Consider the following 23,158-nt stretch of genomic DNA (forward strand, 5'->3'; position numbering starts at 1 on the left):
CACTTCACGTGTTCGATGGCAGGTGGCTACCATACTGAATAGCACAGCTCTAGATCAATATACACAGATCTTCTCAGTTGTTCCATGTGGACGCTGTTAAGTCTTTCTCAGCCCCCACATCTAGTGTGTCATCAAATTCTATTGATTCAAGCTTTTCACCAGATGCCTCATCTATTCAGTTTTCTCCATATCCTGTCAGTACCCTGGCTCCAACCTTTATCTTTCAAATGGAAAACAAAACAATCTCCTAACTAGGCTCTACAGTTCTGCCAACAATACCTTATTTGTTTTAAGGCCAAGCAAGGGTGAAAGAATAGACTTTACTGGGCAAAGGGAAAATGTAAGACCAGAGTCAGTAAGACAGAAAAGTACTCTAGTCTTTCCACTAACTCTTGAAGAGATTTATTAGGACCAAGGTATATACTAGAAACAAAAGGTATACAAAGACATGGCACAGGTTCTATTTCAAAGGAGGAAATTTTAACCCCCTATGGCTCTATCTTCCTATGAAGCAAATGTGATAAAATTGGCTTTGCCAGACAAGGAATACCCAGTTTGCTTGGCAGTCTGGGTTTGAGGTATCAACTGTTCATACAGTAACACACAATTCCTGGAGATGCCCTAAGCATGGGGATTTAGGGACAACTGGGGCTATTTAAAGCCTCCCATTCTCACTACCCCAACTCCCAGCCAATCCCAGCTCCCCGAAAACCTAAGCTTCAGTGTCTCCCTTACAGCTAGGAAGAGAGGGGAGGGGATACCCTGTTTCCGATCTAGCTTTTTGTCTACATAACTCATAAATATCCAGGATGCTTCTTGGACAATTTCACTCCTTGCATAACATGTACCCTAGTCCAAGCCAGCCCAAACATTTTTATCAGTATCTTACCCTAGTCGCTGGCACTCCATATATTTACAAAATGCAAATCTGGTAGTACAATTATTCCAATACACCGTATTAGCAAGAAGTTCAAAGTCTCTGAGACTATCACCATATCTGGCCGGCTTTTTCTGTTCCTCCCTCCAAATAACCTATGCCCAAACATACCAAACCACTTGACTTCCCCAAAGCAACCATGGTCTTCCATTCCTGCCTGCCTTCTTCCATGCAATTCTATCTTAAACAACCTTACTTTACCTGACTCACTCATTCCCACCTTTATAAACAGTATAGCTTCAGACACCACATCTCTCACTGAACCCACCTTCCTGCACTCAAAGCTCACCTCCCTTCATAATTCTGATGCCCTTCTACCATGGTCCAAGAGTGCATTGTCCATACCTTTAGGACATAGCCACAGTTACATCTGTGGCTTATCAATCTACCCCCACCCAAGTTTGGGGTCTTCAAATGCACAAGGTTGTTTCTCATGCTCAGAACATGACAAGTCCTCAATAGAAGTTTAAACGAATGAATAAAGTTGGAGTTAAACATCATAACATACCAGATTTTCTTAGATTGTTAGACTCCGTTTCCTCTAACCGAACATCTGAAAACGAAGCTTCTGAAGGTACCTTCTTCTGTTCATCTTTTAAACTCTGTGCAATTTGCTATTATAAAGAAATAAGAAGAAAGATTAAAGTGTAGTTTTCAGCTGTGTTTGTAATATGAACATACTCTTTCCAAGAAGTTAAAAAAAAAACTAGTTAATAAATAAATGGTCTAAAACAACCCATGGAAATGAAAAAGTTAAATTAGTATGGAGCGTCCCTACTCCCATAAACACATCCATAGTCTTATGTGAACCACTAATTTCAGAACCATTACCAGGTATCTGCTGAAGGTTCATATAATACACAAGGCTCCTCTAGGAAGCTAATTTTCAACTTCTGTTTAGAAACAAAATTTAAGATTGGACAGGATACATTCGGAATATCAGAAATGCTTTTATCAAGTAACCGGCCAATCTAAACAACTGCTTTTCTCTTTATGTGAGAATAGCTACAGTAAGCTATTTTTGAAAGCCTTCTTCACTGCCTAAAGAAAAACATCAGACACAGGTCACTAACTACTAAGTTAGTGATGAAGATCTCACTAATTTACATTTATAGTTTTATAAAGGTAGAAATAAAAATTAAGGACTAACAAACATGTAATTACTGCCAAAAGTAATGGCCCAGAGAACCGTTTGGAAGACAGTCTCCGTATCACTTGGGCCAGTCCTAATTCTGCATTCAGAAACCAGAAAGTATAGCCAACCCCTAAATGGCACACAGACATCATAGCAGGATTACCTGATGCCCCTGTGCCCCTCACCAAAAGAAAAGCAAAGCCAGCATATTTACCAAAAGTGGTATCCTTAAACCAAAAGGTCCACACAAGAAGGCAGGAGGACACTGGCTATGTGATGACTAAATAAACATACTAAATATATCACTAAATTATACTGGGAGAGTGACTTCAGTAAACTTCATCACCTAACATCTTATCAGAACTATTAAAACAGGCATTCTACCTAATATAAAACCAATATTCATAAAGAAAACAAAGAAATAAAAGGAAGAAAGAAGGAGAACACAATTCCCTAGACTGGACTGAAAAATAGATCTCATCTTCATCATACCCACTTTGTGGCCTTCAAATCCAAGGTAACTCCTGCAAATGGATTATCTGTTTCCTGGAATTATTAGCAACATTCCTACTATAAGCCTGCAGAATAATGAAAGCAGGGCAATAAACAAACAGCCCCCAAACTATAGGCCCTACCTACCATATACCTGATTCCTGCAAGGTTGATTTTACATGTTATTTTTTTTAAAGTACTATACAAATTAATATAATTACTATAACCACCCAAATATATATAATTAATATATATTAATTAATTAATTAATATAACCACCCAAAATATAAATTTAAATAGAAGTCAGGAGAAGGGATGAAAGTTGAGAAAAACATTCTTAGATAAAGGCAGTAAATTACACAGCCTGGTGTATTTCAAGCCTGTTAGCTTTAAAACAAACACACCTATTACACCATGTTTATCAGTGCAGGCACTAAAATGAGTTAGGTTAAGTTAAAATGCTGGTGAGGAGGTGTAGCAACAGGAATAGGTTATACATACACATACTTCTTTGCTGTCAGCTGAGAGGACCAAAATCAAGAACACTCTATAGCTATGAGCACACCTAGCACCTAGACCTTGCTTTCTAATACCATTCTCCAATAAAAGAAGCCAGGACTCCTTGGAGAAATGGCTGATTCTAGGGCTAAGACAGGAAATAGACAAAATGAGCCTAAAATGTCTTACAGACCCAAGAGATAAGGAAGTGCTCATAAGACAGTGGACAATAGCCATAAATATGAAATAAATATCCATGAGTTCATACTGATATCAATAAGTGAATATATACATACATACATACTTACATATATAGAAGGAAAAAGATCTGCCTTGCAGAAAAATTCCAAATAATGTATGTAAATACTTTGTCTCAAGCAAGTAGCATAGCTTGGGGGAAAAGAGCAACTTTTCAATGAAGAAACCTAACAATGCCACCTCAACTAAGTGATCTATGTCAGTATAAGTCATATTGATGTATCTACCCTGGGTATGATGTGATAAATATGGTACTTTTGGGTTTCCTTCCAAAAAACACGTAATACCAGTCTAACCATGTGAAAAGCATCAAACAAATCCCAATAGGGAGGCACCCTATAAAATACTTAACAAATTCTCCTCAAAAATGTTAAATTAAAATCAGCAAAAACAAGGAAAGTCTGAGAAACTCTCAGAGCCAAGAAGAGCCTAAGAAGATATGGAAGAAAAAAAAATGCAAGGTAGTAACTACAAATAGATAATGGGATCCTGGAACAGAAAAAGACATTATATAAAAACTAAGGAAATGTGAATAAACTATGGCCTCTAGTTAATACCAATGTATCATTAGAGACTCATTCACCACCACAATTGCACCACAATAATATAAGATGTTAAATAACAGAGAAAACTGGATGTGGCGTACATAGGAACTCTCTGTAAGACCTTCTCAATTTTTCTGTAAATCTAAAACTGTTCCAAAAAATAAAATCTATTTAAAAAAAAAAGAAAAAATCAGGATATGTGACATCCAGGAGAAGCAGTCTAAACAGAAACTGGGTAATATCTGAGCCACATTTATAAATTAACAAAAGCGATTCCCACTTGGTATCAAAAGGTATGTTGATGAATATAGGATACACTTATGAAGAAATGGACTTTAAACCTATTTTTCATAGACAAATAAATTTAAGTCAGCATTCCTGCTGGAAGCCTAATTTGCAAACCTTGCAAAAATTAGACTACATTTTTGAAAATACATTAGAAACATGTAATGACTTAGCAAAATTATTTCAGGGGATATTTTCAAATTCACTAGAATCAAAATTTCACTAGATCATCCCAATAGATGCAAACAAAGCATCTAATAAAAACCAACATTGTTTAATGATAAAAGCACTCAACAAACCAGGAATAGATGGGAACCTCTTCAACCTGATAAAGGGCATTGTATGAATAACTCACAGTTAACATCATACTAAATAGGAAAGGCTAGAAGCTTTCCCCTTAATATCAGAATAAAACAGGATATATGGTCTCATCATTTCTATTCAACATTGTATTGGAGGTTCTAGCTAAGCAATTAGGCAAGAGAGATACATAAAAGGCATAAAGATTGGAAATCAAGGGGCGCCTGGGTGGCTCAGTGGGTTAAGCCGCTGCCTTCGGCTCAGGTCATGATCCCAGGTCCTGGGTTCGAGCCCCACATCAGGCTTTCTGCTCAGCAGGGAGCCTGCTTCCTCCTCTCTCTCTGCCTGCCTCTCTGCTTACTTGTGATTTCTCTCTGTCAAATAAATAAATAAAATCTTTAAAAAAAAAAAAAAAGATTGGAAATCAAAAAGTAAAACTATCTCTATTTGCAGACAACATGATCTTATATACATGCATACATATGCAGTTACACATATAGAAAATCCTAAGGAATCCACTAAAATCTATTAGAATAAGCTAGCCCAACAAGGTAACAGGATAGAAGATCAATATATAAAAATCAAAAATATTTCTATACACTTGCAATGAACAATCAAAAAACAGAATTAAGAAAATAGTTCCATTTACATTCGCTTCAAAAAGAATAAAATACTTAGGAAGAACTTTAAAAAGTATAAAACTTATCCTCTGAAAACTACAATATATCACTGAAAGAAACTGAAAAAGATCTAAATAATTTCAAAATATCCCATGTTCTTGAACTGGAAGAGTTAACATTTGTTAAGATGATCCCCAAACTCATCAACAGATATAATATAATCCCTAACAAATCCCAGCTGACTTCTCTGTAGAAAGTGACAAGCTGATTCTGAAATTCATATATACTTGCAAGGGACCAAGAATAGACAAAACAATCTTAAAAAAGAAGAAATTTTGAATTCATACTTCCTGATTGTAAAATTTATTACAAAACAATAAAATCACTCTGATATTGACATTAAAAGAGACATAAAGATCAATGTAATAAAACTGAGAGTTCAGAAACAAACCCAGGGGCACCTGGCTGGCTCAGTCAGTTGAGCATGTGACTCTTGATTTCAACTCAGGTCATGATCTCAGGGTCCTGGGATCAAACCCTGAGTCAGGGTCTGTGCTCAGCAGGGAGTCTGCTTAAGGATGTTCTCTCTCCCTCGGCTTCTCCCCCCAACTCGTGTTCTCTCTCTCTCAAATAAATCAACAGAAAGGAAGGAAAGAAGAAAGGAAGGAAGGAAGGAAGGGAGGGAGGGAGGAAACCCAAAAATTTATTAGCAACTGACTTCAACAAGGGTGCCAAGACCATCCAGCAGGAAAGAATAGCCTTTCAATAAATGATGCTGGGACAACTGGACAGAATGCTGGGATAACAAATGATGCAAGGACAATATGCACATTAAAACCACAATGAGACACCACTCCATATCCACTAGATGCCTGAAATCAAAAAGTCAAATATTAACAAGAGTTGGCAAGTAGGTGGAGAAATCAGAACCTTCATATGCTGCTGGTGAGAATGTAAACGGGTACAGCCACTTTGGGAAACAATCTGGCCGTTCCTCAAATGATTAAACATAGAGTTATTATACAGTGCAAAAATTCCACTCCAAGGCATATACACAAGAGAAATAAAAACACATGTGTACATGAATGCTTGTAGCATTATTATTTATAACACCCAACAGGTGGAAGCAACCCAAGTATCCATCAGCAGAAGAATGAATAAACAAGATGTGATATATCCATACAATGGCATATTACCCAGCATAAAAAGGAAAGAAGTCTAACACATGCTATAACTTGGATGAACTGTGAAAACATGCTAAGTGAAAGACATCACAAAAAAACCACATGTTATATAATTCTATTCATATGAAATGTTTAAAACCGGGCAATTTACAGACACATATATATTTTACAGACATATATATACATACATATATATTATATAGACATATATATAGACACATTTATAGAGTTCACAGAACTCTCTCTAAGTTCTCTGACCCCTCAGACTGGGGTCAGAGAGTGACAGCTAAAGGTACAGGGTTGCTTTCTGAGATGGTGAAAATGGTCTATAATCAACTGTGCTGATGATTGAACCTATCCATGAATATATTAAAAACCACTAAATTATAAACTCTAAATGGGTGAATTGTGGGGTTTGTAAACTATAACTCAATAAAACTGTTTAAGAAAAAAGAAAGAAGTCCTCAAAGATTACAGGGACATGTCAAAATGACAAAGAAGCCATCTAAAGGACAAAGAAGCCATCTTCCACTAGTCAAATCTGGGACAATTCTGAGCTTCAAAAAGAGCAATGCCAATAGATTATAATGACTTTTTTAAAAAGTCCACTAGTCTATTAAGGTCAGAGATAGGCAAAAGGGAGGAAGAAGGAGAAATTAATTCTTTACAGCAGAATGCCAACTAATGAATGCAGAAGAAAAGGCAGATATGAAAATGGCAGGTATGAAATTTGCTACTCCCAACATAATAACTGGTTCAGGCACAGATCATTAATGGTTGTAATAACCACTGGGTAAAAAGATGCTGGGGAACTCACATAATCCCAAAGTATCATTTCATCAGTACTCACTAATTACAAAGAGGGGAATATACTTTTATAATGAAGAAAATTAGCAATTACTACCTTAACCAATTGTGGAACATCCTGACATTACGTGCCTTTGATGTGATGAGGTAAGTACGCATCAGCTGTGTAGTATTCTTGCCAAAAAAAAAAAAAAAGAAAGAAAGAAAGAAAAGAAAAAAGAAAGAAAGAAGCTTAATCTGAATCTAAATGTGAGAAAAACAATCAGACAAATCCAGAATGTGGCATATTCTACAATAAAACTGGCTTGGTCTCTTCAAAAAAGCCAGGTGATAAAAACAAAAAACAAACAAAAAAAACAAGTGGGGAGAAACAGTAACCTTGACTGGATCCCACTTTTTAACTTTCTGATCCTGTTTTATAGATAGCTGAAGGACAACTGGAAAAATCTGAATATGTCCTACATATAAATAATATGCTGAACTAATATTAATTTTTATATATGTAAAAAATGGCATGTGATTATGTGAAGAATGTTTTATTCTTAGGAGAGTAAGAACTAAAGTATTCAGAAGTGAAGTATCACAATATCTATGATTTACTTTCAAATGGTTCAGCAATAAAACACACACATAAAGAAAGTGGGACAAAACACTAACAACTAGTAAATCTGAAAAAATTCCAGACTTAATTCACTATTCAGTGATATTAAGTAACTATAATAATGTTTTTAAATGTGATAACTATATCATGGTTGTGTTCAAATGAAAAGTGCCCTCACCAAAATAAGAAAGTAGGACTACCGTCAAACTACAAAGCTTGATGATAAGGAATTCATATACAAAAGGTATAAAGAACTCATATCATATAACTCAATAGCATAAAAACCAAATAATCCAATTTAAAATGGACGAAGGACCTGAATCAACATTTTTTCCAAAGAGGATATACAAATGGCCAACAGGTAATGAAAATGCTCAACATCAATAATCATCAGGGAAATGCACATAATGAGATACCATCTCACGCCTATTAGAATGGCTACTGTCAAAAAGACAAGAGGTAACAAGTGTTGGGACATCTGAGTGGCTCAGTCAGTTAAGCGTCTGCCTTTAGCTCAGGTTATGATCCCAGGGTCCTAGGATCAAGTCCCACAACAGGCTCCCTGCTCAGCAGGAAGCCTGCTTCTCCCTCTACCCCTCCTCCACTCATGCATGCAAGTACTCTCTCTCCCTCTCTCTGACAAATAAAATATTTTTTTAAAAAAAGGTAACAAGTGTTGGCAAAGACGTGTGCTCTATTGGCAGAACTGTAAATTGATGCAGCCACTCTGGAAAACAGTATGGAGGATCTTCAAAAAATTAAAAATAGAACTACCATATGATCCAGCAATTCCACTTCTGGGAATATATCCAAAGGAAATGAAAACACTAACTCAAAGGATATCTGCACCCTTAAGTTCACTGCAGCATTACTCACGATAGCTAAGACATGAAAACAACCTAAGTGTCCACCAATGAATGAATGGATAAAGAAGTTGTGGGGTATACAGACAGTGGAATATTATTTGGCCACAAAAAAAAAAAAAAAAAAAAACAAGGAAATCCTACCATGTCCAAAAACATGGTCAGACCCTAAAGACGTTATACTAAATGACATAAGTCAGAGAAAGACAAATACTGTATGAGTTCACTTATATGTGAACCTAAAAAAAAAAAATATATATATATATATATATAAACTTCCAGTTACAAGATAAACACTAGGAATGTAATATACATGATGACTACAGTTAACAATAAACACTGTATACAGATAGGAAAGTTGTTCGGAGGTAGATCCTAAGAGCTTGTCACAAAGAGAAATTTCCTTTCTTTGGACTGTTATCTATATAAGATGATGGGTATTAACTAAAGCTATCATGGTAATCATTTTATAATGTATGTAAATCAAATCATCAGGCTCTATGCCTTAAACTTACTGATATATGTCAATTATTTCTCAATAAAACTAGAAAAAGACTTCACTGCAAAAAATAAAATGTGCCTTACCTTTTGAATCTAAAGTAAATACTGAAGTATTTACTGATGAAATGTTTAGAATTTGCTCCAAAATAATTAATGGTGTGGAAGGGAGTAATGGAGCTCTAAGTGAAGTAAGACTGGCCATGAGGAAGCTGGCGTAATAATATGCAAGAGTCATTATATAGTTCCCTCTACCTTTCGCTTATATTTGAAACTTCCATTAAAAAAGTTCTAGGTTCTAGGGTGCCTGGGTAACTAGGTGGTTAAGTGTCTGGTTAAGTGAGCCCATCTTGATCTTGATTCAAGCCCCATGTTGAGCTCCACATTGGGCATGGAGCCTACTTAAAAAGAAAAAAAGGTTCTAGGTTCTAATTCTGGTTTAGTACTAATACCCTCGGCATTATTTAAACTCTGTCCAGCACTAAAAGAAAATAAAGATTCAATGTAACTGAATCAGTGAGCTAAATGATCAGTGAGGTAACTCTAGCTCTTCAAACCATAAATTGGACATCAGTACTGCAGAATTTTGAGGAGATGGCCCGCAGGGCTTTTATGAGATGTCATGACACATGGTTCTATGACAATCAACTATGCTGGCTCCTATGTTTTCAAGACCCTCTTCTGTGCCATTTATTTTAAAAAAGAGAAATCACAAGGAGCACAAATTCAGTTTAAAAACTGAGAACACGACAAACCGTAAGTGACTCTTAATCTCACAAAACAAACTGAGGGTTGCTAGGGGGAGGGGGGTTGGAAGAAAGGGGGTGGGGTTATGGACATTGGGGAGGGTATGTGCTATGGTGAGTGCTGTGAAGTGTGTAAACCTGGCGATTCACAGACCCATACCCCTGGGGATAAAAATATATGTTTATAAAAAATTTAAAAAAATTTAAAAATTAAAAAAAAAAAAAAAACTGAGAACACAGGACACCTGGGTGGCTCAGTCAGTTAAGTGTCCGTCTCTGGATTTCGACTCAGGTTGTGACCTCAGAGTCATGGGATTAAGCCTGATGTCATGCTCCATGATCAGGAGGGAGTCCGCTTGAGATTCTCCCTTTCCCTCTCCCTCTGCCCTTTTGCCCCATGCTCATGCACGAGCACACACTCTCTCTCTAAAGTAAATAAATAAATCTTAAAAAAAAAAAAAAAACCTGAGAACACATATTTCCTACAAAAGGGGAGGGAAATGAATTACAAAATACAACTTGAAGGAAAAAGAACCTAACAGATTATGCTGTTCAATTTTTTAAAATTTTATTTCCTGTGACTTTATGGGAAGTTGATCTTGAGTTTACATCTTGAATGAGAATTAAAAAGAAAAAACCTATTTTTACTAGTACCAAACATCCAAAAGGTGTATGGGAGAGATCAAGGGAGATGAGATGGGAGAGAGATCAAGATCAAGATCTCAAATAAGAGAACCCTACCTCCATCATCACCAACTTATCAGGATATGCCAGATCTCCAGGAGCAGGTTTGTACCCCGTGATGTCTGTCTGAATGTAGATGTGGGTTCTGTAGACAAGGCGCTCTTGTACATCTTCTAACATCTGCTTTACTCCAGCTGCAAATGCTCCCAGTTGTTCAGCTGATAAAAAAGTATAATCATCCATTACTTTATATTTAGAAAAATATTTTCTTTAAACAAGCAAAAATATTACTCAAGTGTCCAGCAGTAGTAGGAAGCATTTTTGCCTCTGGGACTGTGGTTGCATTCTATTTCAGTATGACTCAATGACCTCAGAAAAACTTAATAAATGTCTTTCAATTTCCTCAAATTTAAAATTAGGAAATAAATTTGCCCTTATACCTTTTTTCTGACACTCTGTGATATTATTTTTATTATTAACATGAATAATAAAGTCTGAATTTTAAAGTGTTTCGTGCTTGTTAAAAGTTATCTCATTCAGCTTCAGACCAATCCTGAGAGACGGCTAGGACAGCTTATTCGTTGGGTTATCATCCCAATTTTACAAATAAATTGAGTCCCACAAATATTAAATGACTTATTAAGGTTTTCACGAAGAAATATGAGTAAAAAATTAAAACAAAGTATGAGTTCATACAGAATGTCTACATTCCTAAGATGCCATCAGTGTTAAGACAAACCATTAATTCCGTAACAACTTTCCAAGGGCTGGGGAGTTGGAGACACGATATAAAAAAATAAATATTCAAATTAATTTAATTCAGAGGCATTAATATGTAAGAAAATACACATCTTAGAATGAACTAAATGCAGCAGAATAAGAAACTCTGGAAGCATAACAAACCTAGTGTCTCCTAAAGAAAGTCAAAGTGAGAACAATAATTTCTGCCAGTAAAATAATTACTTGAAGGGTTTTTTAAAAGTTACTTAAGTCAGGTTTTCTATGACAATCGAATCAAATATTAAAGAATGTATCAGATGGTTAGAGTTTTCCAGAGAATTCATTTTATTTGTAATTTCAAAAAAGATAAGTCATTATTACATACGTACACTAAAATAATTCTTGTTTTTAAATTAAGAGTATGCAATATAGTCAATGACTTCAGGTATTTTGGTAAGAATGTATTAGAAATGTCTAGCTCAAAACTGACAGTCCTCTCTGACAGATGCCAGAAAGAAAAGTGAACTATAATTTTATTACGAATTTTGCCCAGATCTTAAAATTCTTTTCCCATTTAATTTGAACCTTTAGTCAAAAAATAAGGTGTATCTTGATTTTAAAAGGCATCAGACCAGGCTATAAAAATAATAAATTTCTATAGGTGAATGGGATAAAGAATAGAGGGTTTTGAAATTCATTGAGCCACAGATATAATTTTTAAAACTTTTGAAATTATCATTTCTAATTATTATTTACCATTGTTCTGTACATGATCTTCAAGCACCTCATTTTTAAGAATCCCACAAAGTTCTGACAGAGTTTCTAAGTGAATGACATGAATGATCAATGGCCTGAAGACATCATACAATGACACACACAGTTTCTCCAAAAGTTCACTAAAATGAAAGAATAAAACATGGTTATAAGTCGTAATCTTCAGGATTTTTCTAATGGTTTAAAAGGCATCATTGATTTCTTCTAGCCAATAAAAATAAAAATCTACTGGAAAATCATGCACGGGAACACTATTTAATGAGAAATCAAAGGGTGAAAATAATACTGTAGATTTTTCTTTGCTTTAAAAGCGCAAAATCTATAAGCAGTCTTCAGCAGCCACTCCAAAGCAGCTGCCATGGCCAAAAATCAATTTATGTCAATTTATTACAACTTTACTTATTTCAGCCATACTTTATATATGTCCTTTAAAACATAATAACAAATATTTTGGTTGATATAATTATCCTTTTATATTCTACATCATTTGTGAATCAAATGTACCATTGTCCCTAGGAAAGATGAACTGAAAATTCTTTAATACTTGGACTTAGATAAAACTCAAAGTACTTGGACATACAAGTATTTTTGACAATTTTAAACATTTGAAAAGAAAGACTTAAGTTGTCTATATTCTACATACTGTCCTATACATAGCATTTCATCAAAAGTGATCAACCTAATCAAAACTATAAGATACACTTGACTCTTCTTCATTATAAAAGTTATAATCTTGGAATCGCTCTAAGAGTCAAAATCACCAAGATGAAGAAATCAAAAGTGACTAACACAGGAGCTGAAGAGACACTTTGAGAAAAATATGGAAAAGGCATTAAATAGTGTCTGTATTTTTTTAAGTATCTTTCATTAATTAGAACAATTTTTTAGCTATAAGGAATTAGAATACTAGCTGGAGATAAAGGGATATACATTGCCAAGACTTAGTTTCCAATATAGGCTTCTTACTATCATACCACATTGTCTCCATAGATATATTATAAATAATATAAAAGCATGTTGGCCTTTAAATTGCACATTTATTTTAAAATAATCACTGTTCCATCCAATAATATTCTGTTCACACACTCATAAAAGTTAAAACACTTTGCAGTTAATTTTAAAATACTATAATATAATAAGCCACAATGATCATTAGCATATTAAATCTTAAAACAAGAGTTTGTGTACCACCTACTCTAATTTTGATGTTGGCTTTGTGAAAAATTCATTGTAAAGTTGGTGCTCATCCTGGCATACATGGACCATAAAGGCACAGCCACTGCGAATCTGCAGGAAATAAACACACATTACCTACAGTTAAAGACACACAATGATTCCAGCATTTATGAATAAAACAAGTACTCTATTTGAACTGAGATTATGCACATATATTCATAAAACAACACACTGAAAAACAGAAATTTCTTGGTTTACAGCAAAATGTGAATATGGTTCATTTTTATTTTCTTCTTTTATTTTCTAAACTTTTGACAGTGAAAATACTCTTCTAGTTTAAGAGGGGGTATTTAATAAACAATCTTAATGTATTTTTCTATAGTATGAATTAAAATTGCTAGACAAAAAAAGACTTCTTCAGCAAAAGCTAAATTAAATCATGAGTATAAATCCACAAACTCGAAAACTTCATCTTTCAAGGAGTAATACTTGTTCGTGAATCTTCATTCTTCAAAAACAAGATCAAAATGAGAATATTTTAATAAGCTGAATGCTAATTACTGGATTCCTCATAACTGAAAGAAAAATTCTCTAAAAGCTTGTTGATATGGAATCCAAACTTATCTACCCAAATACAGCTTCAAAGACCAAAATATTTTAGAAGAAGGTTTAACATCAATCAAAACTAGCTGAAGCTTACCAAGGCACAATGATCTCTGTTATTCTGGCTTGTTAATTCTGTTACAGTACAAGTAATGCTAGGGCCCAAAAGGAGCTCCCGCTGGTCAAGGTAACACTGATGGATGTCATTTAGCAGTTGTTGGTATCTGATGAAAAGCGAATGAGATTAGAGTATAAATTTCTGATTTCAGGTATGGAAATTAAATCTGATCTTAAATTCCAGAAAAGATTTCAAAAACTCTAAAGCGATAAGGTCACCTCTCATTTGCCCACGTTAAATACTAGAAATATTTATGTATGAAAAGAAAAAACAAACCATAATGAAGTGTGATTCAAAAACTGTAATTTTTATTCTTTTAAAGAAAGATTTATCTCCCAAGAGTACAGAAAGATCTTACAACTTTGAAATTAAAAGAAAATACTGCTATGGGAAAAAAAGATGCCTTGCAAACTCAAAGTCAGGTCTACAACCTTTCCCCAAAATAAGTTATGTGCTACAAGAAAAAGCCTGCATAGTATGAAAGGTAATTGCTCAGAAAGTATCAGGACCACATCAAGAAGAAGGCAGTTTGAAGAACTTCTAGGTACTCACTCAGGTATTTTTTCAGATCGCTGTTCTATTTGTTCGATAAGAGTCTGCAAAATAAAAGTATATTAAAATATATCTGTTTTAGTTATACTTTTAATTACTTCCTGATTTTAATTAATACATGCTAATGTTAGAAAACCTGTAAATACAGGGGCGCCTGGGTGGCTCAGTGGGTTAAAGCCTCTGCTTTCAGCTCAGGTCATGATCCCAGGGTCCTGGGATCGAGCCCTGCATCGGGCTCTCCACTGAGCGGGGAGCCGGCTTCCTCCTCTCTCTGCCTGCCTCTCTGCCTACTTGTGATCTCTGTCAAATAAATAAATAAAATCTTTTAAAAAAAAAAAGTCACCTATAATACCATAAAATAACCACAACTAATATTTTAGAATATTCTTTCAGTTTTTTGTATACACACTATAGTTACTATATTAAAAAAAAAAACTGGAATTATACATTCAACATGATTATCTGCTTTCAAAAAATTACATTCTAAAACATCATCCTACTCAACATCAGATGAAAACATATGGAAAGCCTTAGCACAGTGCCTGGCACCTAGTAAACACTTGATGAATTACTATTATTATTATTTAAAACATTATTTTAAATGGCTACATAAGAAACCCTTGGGCAAATGTACCATAAGTCAAATATTGTGTTAGACATCTAGACTGTTCCTGAGAAGAAAAGTCCAGTGGTTAGGAGCTCTGGGCCTGGAGTGAAACTAGAGGGTCTGGGTGTCAGCTCCCCAGGAGCTGTCTGAGCCCAGGAGGGTGGGCTCACTTCTCTGAGTTTCCACTTTGTACCACATAAAGCAGGTATAAGAACAGTACCCACTTCCCAGCTGGGGATCCCCAACAAAAGAGATAAATACTTATAGGGGTTTTGCTCCATTCTCCTAAAATGTTTTTTGAAAAAGGAATTGATTTACCTCCCTGTCAGTAGTATTGTCTCCCTCACCAAAACCTCAAAAGGACTGACTGCTACAACTTAATCTGCCACTGTCTTGACCAAAAAAAAAAAAAGGCATCTAACCTTAAACTGCACATATTCTCCACTGAGGCTACAGATGCACTCATATTTAATGAACGATCTGCATTTTCTTTGCAAAATCTGGTCTTTTATATATCAGATATCCATCTTTCTTACTGAGTTAGAAGTACTCTTAGTACATTAAAAAATATTAACCTTCTCACTTATCTGTTGCAAACATACTACTTTCTGCTTTTCTTTGGCTATCTAAAATTCAGAAAATGTAATTTTTATATCCTGAATCTTTTACTCTGTAATTTTTTCCCAGTAATTTCTGCTAGGGTTTTTTTTTTTTTTTTTCCTGCTAATTTTTACATTTAACTCTTTAGTTCACTTAGAATGTATTTTGGTAATGTTATAAAGTTTATAGAGTTTACTTTTTTCCCCCAAATACTCAGCAAATCTTCTCAATACTATGTAGAAAACTCTAACCCTTCCTCTTTAAGACTGATTTCCTTTTATATCAAGTTGTAGAATTTCTCACCCCAATGATCCATCAATGAATTCTTGAATCAGTATCAATGTATTTTTCAAATTTACTTGTATAATTGTCTTGCTCATTTAGTATACCAGATAAATTTTCACATCATCCAGAAAGAAATTCCACTGGAATTTCTGTTAAGATTATATTTGATGATGAATTATATTAGGAGGAACTGACATTTAAAAAATTAAGTCTCGGGGCGCCTGGGTGGCTCAGTGGGTTAAGCTGCTGCCTTCGGCTCAGGTCATGATCCCAGGTCCTGGGTTCGAGCCCCACATCGGGCTTTCTGCTCAGCAGGGAGCCTGCTTCCTCCTCTCTCTCTGCCTGCCTCTCTGCCTACTTGTGATTTCTCTCTGTCAAATAAATAAATAAAATATTTTTAAAAAAAAATTAAGTCTCGGGATGCCTGGGGGGGTTCAGTCAGCTAAGCCTCTGCCTTCAGCTCAGGTCATGATCCCAGGGTCTGGGATCAAGCCCCACATTGGGGTCCTTGATCAGGGGGGAGCCTGCTTCTCCCTCTGCCTGCGGTTCCCCCTTCTTGAGCCTGCTCTCACTCGCTTTGACAAATAAACAAATAAAACCTTTAAAAAAAATAAAAAATTAAGTCTCCTTGATCAGGAACAAGAGAAGCTTATCATTTATTCAATCTCTTAAAATTTTCTGTCTAGTTTTGTCATTTTCTTCATCCTTGTATTTCCAGTAGAGTTATTTCTAGGTAAGTATTTCATGCTGTCACTAATACAAATAGGACTCCATTGCATGTATTCATTGACTACCACTGGTAAATGGCATGTAGGAAAGCCACTGATAATTATATAATAACCATATATTCATCTACCACACTGAGCTATATCACACTTATCTATACCACTTCTTTTCTAATCAAATTTTTATCACTGGTATTTGACTACTAAGCAAAAGCACCAATCAGGCATAAGCTAAACCTTATACCATCAATGAACCACTATTCTCCTGTATCTTCTATAAATAAGACCAAGTGTCTCTTATTTCAAAAAACAAAAAACTGGGCGCCTGGGTGGCTCAGTGGGTTGGGCCGCTGCCTTCGGCTCAGGTCATGATCTCGGGGTCCTGGGATCGAGTCCCGCGTCGGGCTCTCTGCTCGGCAGGGAGCCTGCTTCCCTCTCTCTCTCTCTCTCTCTGCCTGCCTCTCCGTCTACTTGTGATCTCTCTCTCTGTCAAATAAATAAATAAAATCTTTAAAAAAAAAAAAAAAAAAAACTGAGGGAGGAGTTAAGATGTCAAGATGTTAAGGAGTAGGGAGACCCTAAGCTTGTCTCAACCCTCAAACACAGCTTAATAGTCATCAAGTCATTCTGAACACCCAAGAAATCAACTGGAGGTCTGAGAGAATAAACACTGCAAATCTACAAGAAGAAAAGCAACCTCCTCTTGAAAGGCAGGAGGTGCAGAGAGTTGACTTGGGGAAGATACAGCTGTTGGTAAGGAGGAGGGAGCCTGTTTACCGCACCTACTGCAAAGTATTAGAAGCAGTACAGCACAAAATCTGAACTTTTAGAAGTCCTCTACCATGGGGGACGTGCCTGGCTTCAAGGTGCTCAGGTGGCAAAGTGGGCAGAATCCCAGTGGTGACATCTTGGTCTGAAGATCGCCTGGGTCACAAGAAGAAGGGGTGGCACCACTGTTTCCAGAAAAAGGAGCAAGAGCAGTGGGTCTTGGTATCAGCTTTCCACTCTGTTTTGCCATAAACTGTGAACAACTGTGCAGTCATGTGACCACTTTTCCTGGGACCTGCCAGCAAATGACAAAAGCAGGGCAAGACCCTCCCCAGGAGAACAGCACAGGTATACACCAGGAGAGTTCTTAAAATTTTGGAGTTTTGAAACGAAGTCACACCCCCAAGATAAAAAAGCTCAGACACAGGCATGGTGAACACAGAGTTCAGAGGGAAACCAAACACAAAGAGTGGTGACTGACTGCTCTTCTGTGAGGGCTCACTGAAGAATAAGAGCAAAGACTTTCAGCCAAGACCCGGGCACCACTGTATTCATCCTTTCCATCAGTGCCTTCAGGGAGCAAAATAGCACACCTAGAGGAGGCTGGAGCGGCATACACCAAGCCTCCTGCACTCTGGACGCACATTTCCTTTGAAACAAGTCCATTTGAGAAGCAAGGCAAGAGGCCCCGGCCCACCACCCCCAGACGACAAGTACAAACTCACTGCCAAAGTCTACTGATCACAGAGGACTGCAAAGCTTCAGCTCTTGCGGAAATAGAATCTCGCTTCTTTTTTCACTTTTATTCTTTATTTATTTTTCATTTCTTTTCTTTTCCAAGTCCTTATCTTTTATTGTTAATTTTTTAATTTTTATTTAAACATATATTTCTAATTTTTTATTTTCACTTTTTTTTTTATTTTGGGACATAGATTCTTTTCCAAGCAGACCAAAACACACACAGGATCTACTTATTTGGTTTTTTTTGTTTTTTTTCTTTGTTTGGGTTTTTTTGTTGTTGTTGTTTTTTCTTTCTTCTTTTCTTTTCTGGACAAAATGACAAGATGGAGAAATCCACCCCAAAAGAAAGAATAGGAAATAGAACTCAAGGCCAAGGATTTAATCAACACAAATATAAGTAAGATGTTTGAACTATAATTTAAAACTACAATTATAAGAATACAGCTGCTCTTGAAAAAACCATAGAAGACACCAGAGAATCCCTTCCTGCAGAAATAAAGAACTAAAATCTAGTCAGACCAAAATTAAAAGATAAAAACAAGGATGGACGAATCAGAGGAGTGACTCAGTGACAGAGAAAAAAAAATTGTGAAAAATAATGAAGCTGAAAAGGAGGAAAGAAAGGCAGACTGAGGAAATTCAGCAACTTATTAAAACATATTAACATTCATATCCTAGGAGTCCCAGAAGACAAAGCAGGAGAAAAAAGAGGAGGATGTTTATTCAAATAAATTATAGCTGAAAACTTCCCTAACCTGGGGAAGGACACAGACATCAAAATCTAAGCAGCACAGAAAACTCCCATTAAATTCAACAAAAGCTGGCCATTGCCAAGGTATATTATAGTCAAATTCACAAAATACACAGACAAGGAAAGAATCCTGAAAGCAGCAACAGGAAAAAAGTCCTTAACCTACAAGGGAGGACAGCTCAAGTTCATAGCAGAGCTGTCCACAGAAACTTAGCAGACCAGAAGAGTTGCAGAAAATATTCAATGTGCTGAAATAGGAAAAATATGCAGCCAAGAATTCTTTATCCAACAAGGCTGTCATTCCCAATAGGAGACATAAAGAGTGTCCCAGGCAAACAAAAACTAAAGGAGTTCATAACCAATAAATCAGCCCTGCAAGAAAGTTTAAGGGACTCTTTGAGTGGTGGAAAAGAAGACCAAAAGCAACAAACTCTATAAAGGACCAGAGAACATCACCAGAAACACCAACTCTACAAGTAAGACAATGGCATTAAATTCATATCTTTCAATAATAACTGTGAATTTAGGGGCACTGGGTGGCTCAGTCGGTTGAGTGTTTGCTTTGGGCTCGGGTCATGATCTCCAGGTCCTAGGATCAAGCCCCGTGTCAGGCTTCCTGCTTAGCAGGAAGTCTGCCTCTCTCTCTTGCTCTCTCTCCCTATGCCCCTCCCTACTGGTTATTCTCTCTCTCTCTCTCAAATAAATAAAATCTTTAAAAATAAATAAAAAATAAAAAATGATCACTCTGCATGTAAATGGACTAAATGCTCCAATCAAAAGACACAGGGTATCAGAATGGGTAAAAAAAAATAACCAAGACCTATCTATATGCTGTCTCCAAGAGACTCATTTTAGACCTAAAGATACCTGCAGTTTGAAAGTAGGGGGATAGAGAACCTTCTATCATGCTAATGGACATCAAAAGAAAGCCAGAATAGCCATACTTATATCAAACAAAGTAGATTTTACAATAAAAACTATGATGAGAGATGAAGAAGGGTGTTAAATCATAATTAAGAGGTCTATCCATCGAGAAGATCTACCAACTGTAAATATTTATGCCCCCAACTTGGGAGCACCCAAATATATGAATCAATTAATGATAAATATAAAGACACTCTTTGATAATAATATAATAAGAGTAGGGAACTTAACAACCCACTTACAGAATTGGACTAATCATCTAAGCAGAAAATCAACAAGAAAACAAAGGCTTTGAATGACACACTGGACAGATGGACTTAACAGACAGTTTCAGAACATTTCATCCTAAAGCAGCAGAGTACACATTCTTTTCAAGTACACATGGAACATTCTCCAGAACAGATCACATACTCAGTCACAAATCAGCCCTCAACAAGTACAAAAAGATCGAGATCATACCATGCATATTTTCAGACCACAAAGCTATGAAACATGAAGTCAACCACAAGGAAAAATTTAGAAAGACCTCAAATACATGGAGGTTAAAGAACATCCTACTAAAGAATGAATGCGTTACCCAGAAAATTAAAGAAGAAATAAAAAAGTACATAGAAGCAAATGAAAATGAAAACACAACAGTCCAAAACCTTTGGGAAGCAGCAAACGCAGTCCTAAGAGGGAAGTACAATGCAATACAGGCCTATCTCAAGAAGCAAAAGAAGTCTCAAATACACAACCTAATCATACACCCAAAGGAGCTAGAAAAGGAACAGCAAATAAAGCCTAAAGCCAGCAGAAGAAGGGTAATAAGGACCCTGGAGCAGAAATAAATAATTCAATAGAAACAAACAAACAAATCAGTAGAATGGATGAACAAAATTAAGAGCTGGTTCCTAATTAAGAAAACTGATAAATCCCTAGCCAGACTTATCAAAAAAAAAAAAAAAAAAAAGAAAGAAAGAAAGAAAAGAGAGACAGAAATAAACCAAATAGATAAAATCATGAATGAAAGAGAAGAGATCACAACCAACATCACATAAATACAAACAATTATAAGAGAATACTATGAAAAAAGTATCTTCCCGGGCAACCAGGAAGAAATGGATAAATTCCTGGAAACTTACAAACTAGTAAACTGAAACAGGAAGAAGTAGAAAATTAGAACAGACCCCATAACCAGCAAAGAAATTGAATCTGTAATCAAAAATCTCCCAAAAGCGGTGCCTGGGTGGCTCAGTGGGTTAAAGCCTCTGCCTTCGGCTCAGGTCATGATCCCAGGGTCCTGGGATCGAGTCCCACATTGGGTTCTCTGCTCAGCAGGGAGCCTGCTTCCCCCTCTTTCTCCGCCTGCCTCTCTGCCTACTTGTGATCTCTGTCTGTCAAATAAATAAATAAATAATCTTAAAAAAAAAAAAAAAAAATCTCCCAACGAACAAAAGTCCTGCGCCAAATGGCTTCCCAGGGGAATCCTACCAGGCATGTGAAGAAGAGCTAATATCTACCTATTCTTCTCAAACTGTTCCAAAAAATAGAAATGGAAGGAAAAGTTCCAAACTCATTCTACAAAGCCAGCATTAGTGTGATATTAAACCAAATACCCAACTAAAAAGGAGAATATCCCTGATGATCCCAATATCCCTAATGAACACAGATGTAAAAAATTTCAATAAATACTAGCAAATCAAATTCAACAGTACATTAAAAGAACTATTCACCACAATTAAGTGGGATTTATTCCTGGGCTCCAGCAGTGATTCAATATTCACAAATGAATCATTGTGATACACCACATTAATGAAACAAAGGATAAGAACCATATGATCCTGAAAAAGATTTGACAAAATATAGCATCCTTTCCTGATAAAAACCTCAACAAGCAGGGATAGATGGAATATACCTCAACATCATAAAGACCGCATATCAAAGACCCACGGCTAATATCATCCTCAATGGGGAAAAACTGAGAGCCTTTCCCCCAATGATCAGGAACAAGACAATGATGTCCACTCTCACCATTACTATTTTACATAGTAAAGGAAGTCTTAGTCTCAGCAATCAGACAACAAAAAGAAATAAAAGGCATCCAAATCAGTAGGAAGAACTCAAACTTTCACTATCTGCAGACAACATGATACCCTACGTAGAAAACCCGAAAGACTGCCAAAAAATTCCTAGGTATACATGAATTCAGCAAAGCTGCAGGATGTAAAATCAGTATGCAGAAATCTGTTGCATTTTTATACGCTACTAATGAAGCGGCAGAAAAAGAAATCAAGGATCAATCCAACTTGCAACTGTACCATAAACAGTAAGATACCTAGGAATGAACCTAAATAAAGAGGTAAAAGATCTGTACTTTGAAAACTATAGAACACTTACAAAAGACACCAAAGAGGACACCAAAAAATGGAAAAGCATTCCATTCTCATGGATTAGAAGAAAAAACATTGCTAAAGTATCTTTACTACCTAAAGGAATCTACACATTTAATGCAATCCCTATCAAAATTCCAACAACATTTTTCACAGAGCTAGAACAAACAATCCTAAAATTTGTATGAAATCACCAAAGACCCCAAATAGCCAAAGCAATTCTGAAAAACAAAACTGGAGGCATCACAATTCTGGATTTCAAGCTCTATTACAAAGCTGTAGTCATCAAGATAGTATGGGACTGGCACAAAAACAGACACATAGATCAATGGAACAGAACAGAGAACCCAGAACTGGATCCATAACTATTATGGTCAACTAATCTTCAAAAAAGCAGGAAAGAATATCTATTGGATAAAAGACAGTCTCTACAACAACTGGTGCTAGGAAAACTGGACAGCAACATGCAGAAGAATGAAAATAGACCACTTTCTTACATCATACAGAAAAATAAATTCAAAATGGATGAAAGACCTAAATGTGAGACAGGAAACCATCAAAATCCTAGAGGAGAACACAGGCAGCAACCTCCCTGACCTCAGCCATAGCGACTTCCTACTAGATACATCTCTGGAGGCAAGGGGTAAAAAAGCAAAAATGAATTAATAGGACTTCATTAAGATAAAAAGCTTCTGGGGGCACCTGGGTGGCTCAGTTGTCAAGCATCTGGTTTCGGCTCAGGTCATGATCCCAGGGTCCTGGAATCAAGCCCCGCATCTGACTCCTTGCTCAGTGGGGAGCCTGGTTCTCCCTCGCCTGTATTCCCTGCCTGTATTCCTTCTCTCGCCAACTCTCTCTCTGTCAAATAAATATAAAATAAAATCTTAAAAAAAAAAAGAAAGATAAAAAGCTTCTGCACAGTGAAGTAAACAATCAACAAAACTAAAAGGCAGCCTATGGAATGGGAGAAGACATTTGCAAACCACGTA

The 23,158-nt window shown here is 36.1% G+C and overlaps 1 protein-coding gene across 2 annotated transcripts in view; it reads right to left on the reverse strand.

The window, feature by feature from the left end:
* COG3 (component of oligomeric golgi complex 3) overlaps window positions 1–23,158 on the reverse strand; it is a 76,059-nt gene that overhangs the window by 30,805 nt on the left and 22,096 nt on the right. For both annotated transcript variants that reach the window (XM_047723480.1, XM_047723479.1), the window contains 6 exons: window positions 14,397–14,440; window positions 13,824–13,950; window positions 13,143–13,234; window positions 11,930–12,069; window positions 10,511–10,671; window positions 1,446–1,551 (listed from right to left, as the gene is read on the reverse strand). In XM_047723480.1, coding sequence (XP_047579436.1) covers window positions 1,446–1,551; window positions 10,511–10,671; window positions 11,930–12,069; window positions 13,143–13,234; window positions 13,824–13,950; window positions 14,397–14,440 — 670 coding nt within the window. The remainder of the gene's footprint in view (window positions 1–1,445; window positions 1,552–10,510; window positions 10,672–11,929; window positions 12,070–13,142; window positions 13,235–13,823; window positions 13,951–14,396; window positions 14,441–23,158) is intronic.

This window comes from Lutra lutra, chromosome 3, assembly GCF_902655055.1.
Source record: "Lutra lutra chromosome 3, mLutLut1.2, whole genome shotgun sequence".
In the NCBI taxonomy this organism is placed as follows: domain Eukaryota; kingdom Metazoa; phylum Chordata; class Mammalia; order Carnivora; family Mustelidae; genus Lutra; species Lutra lutra.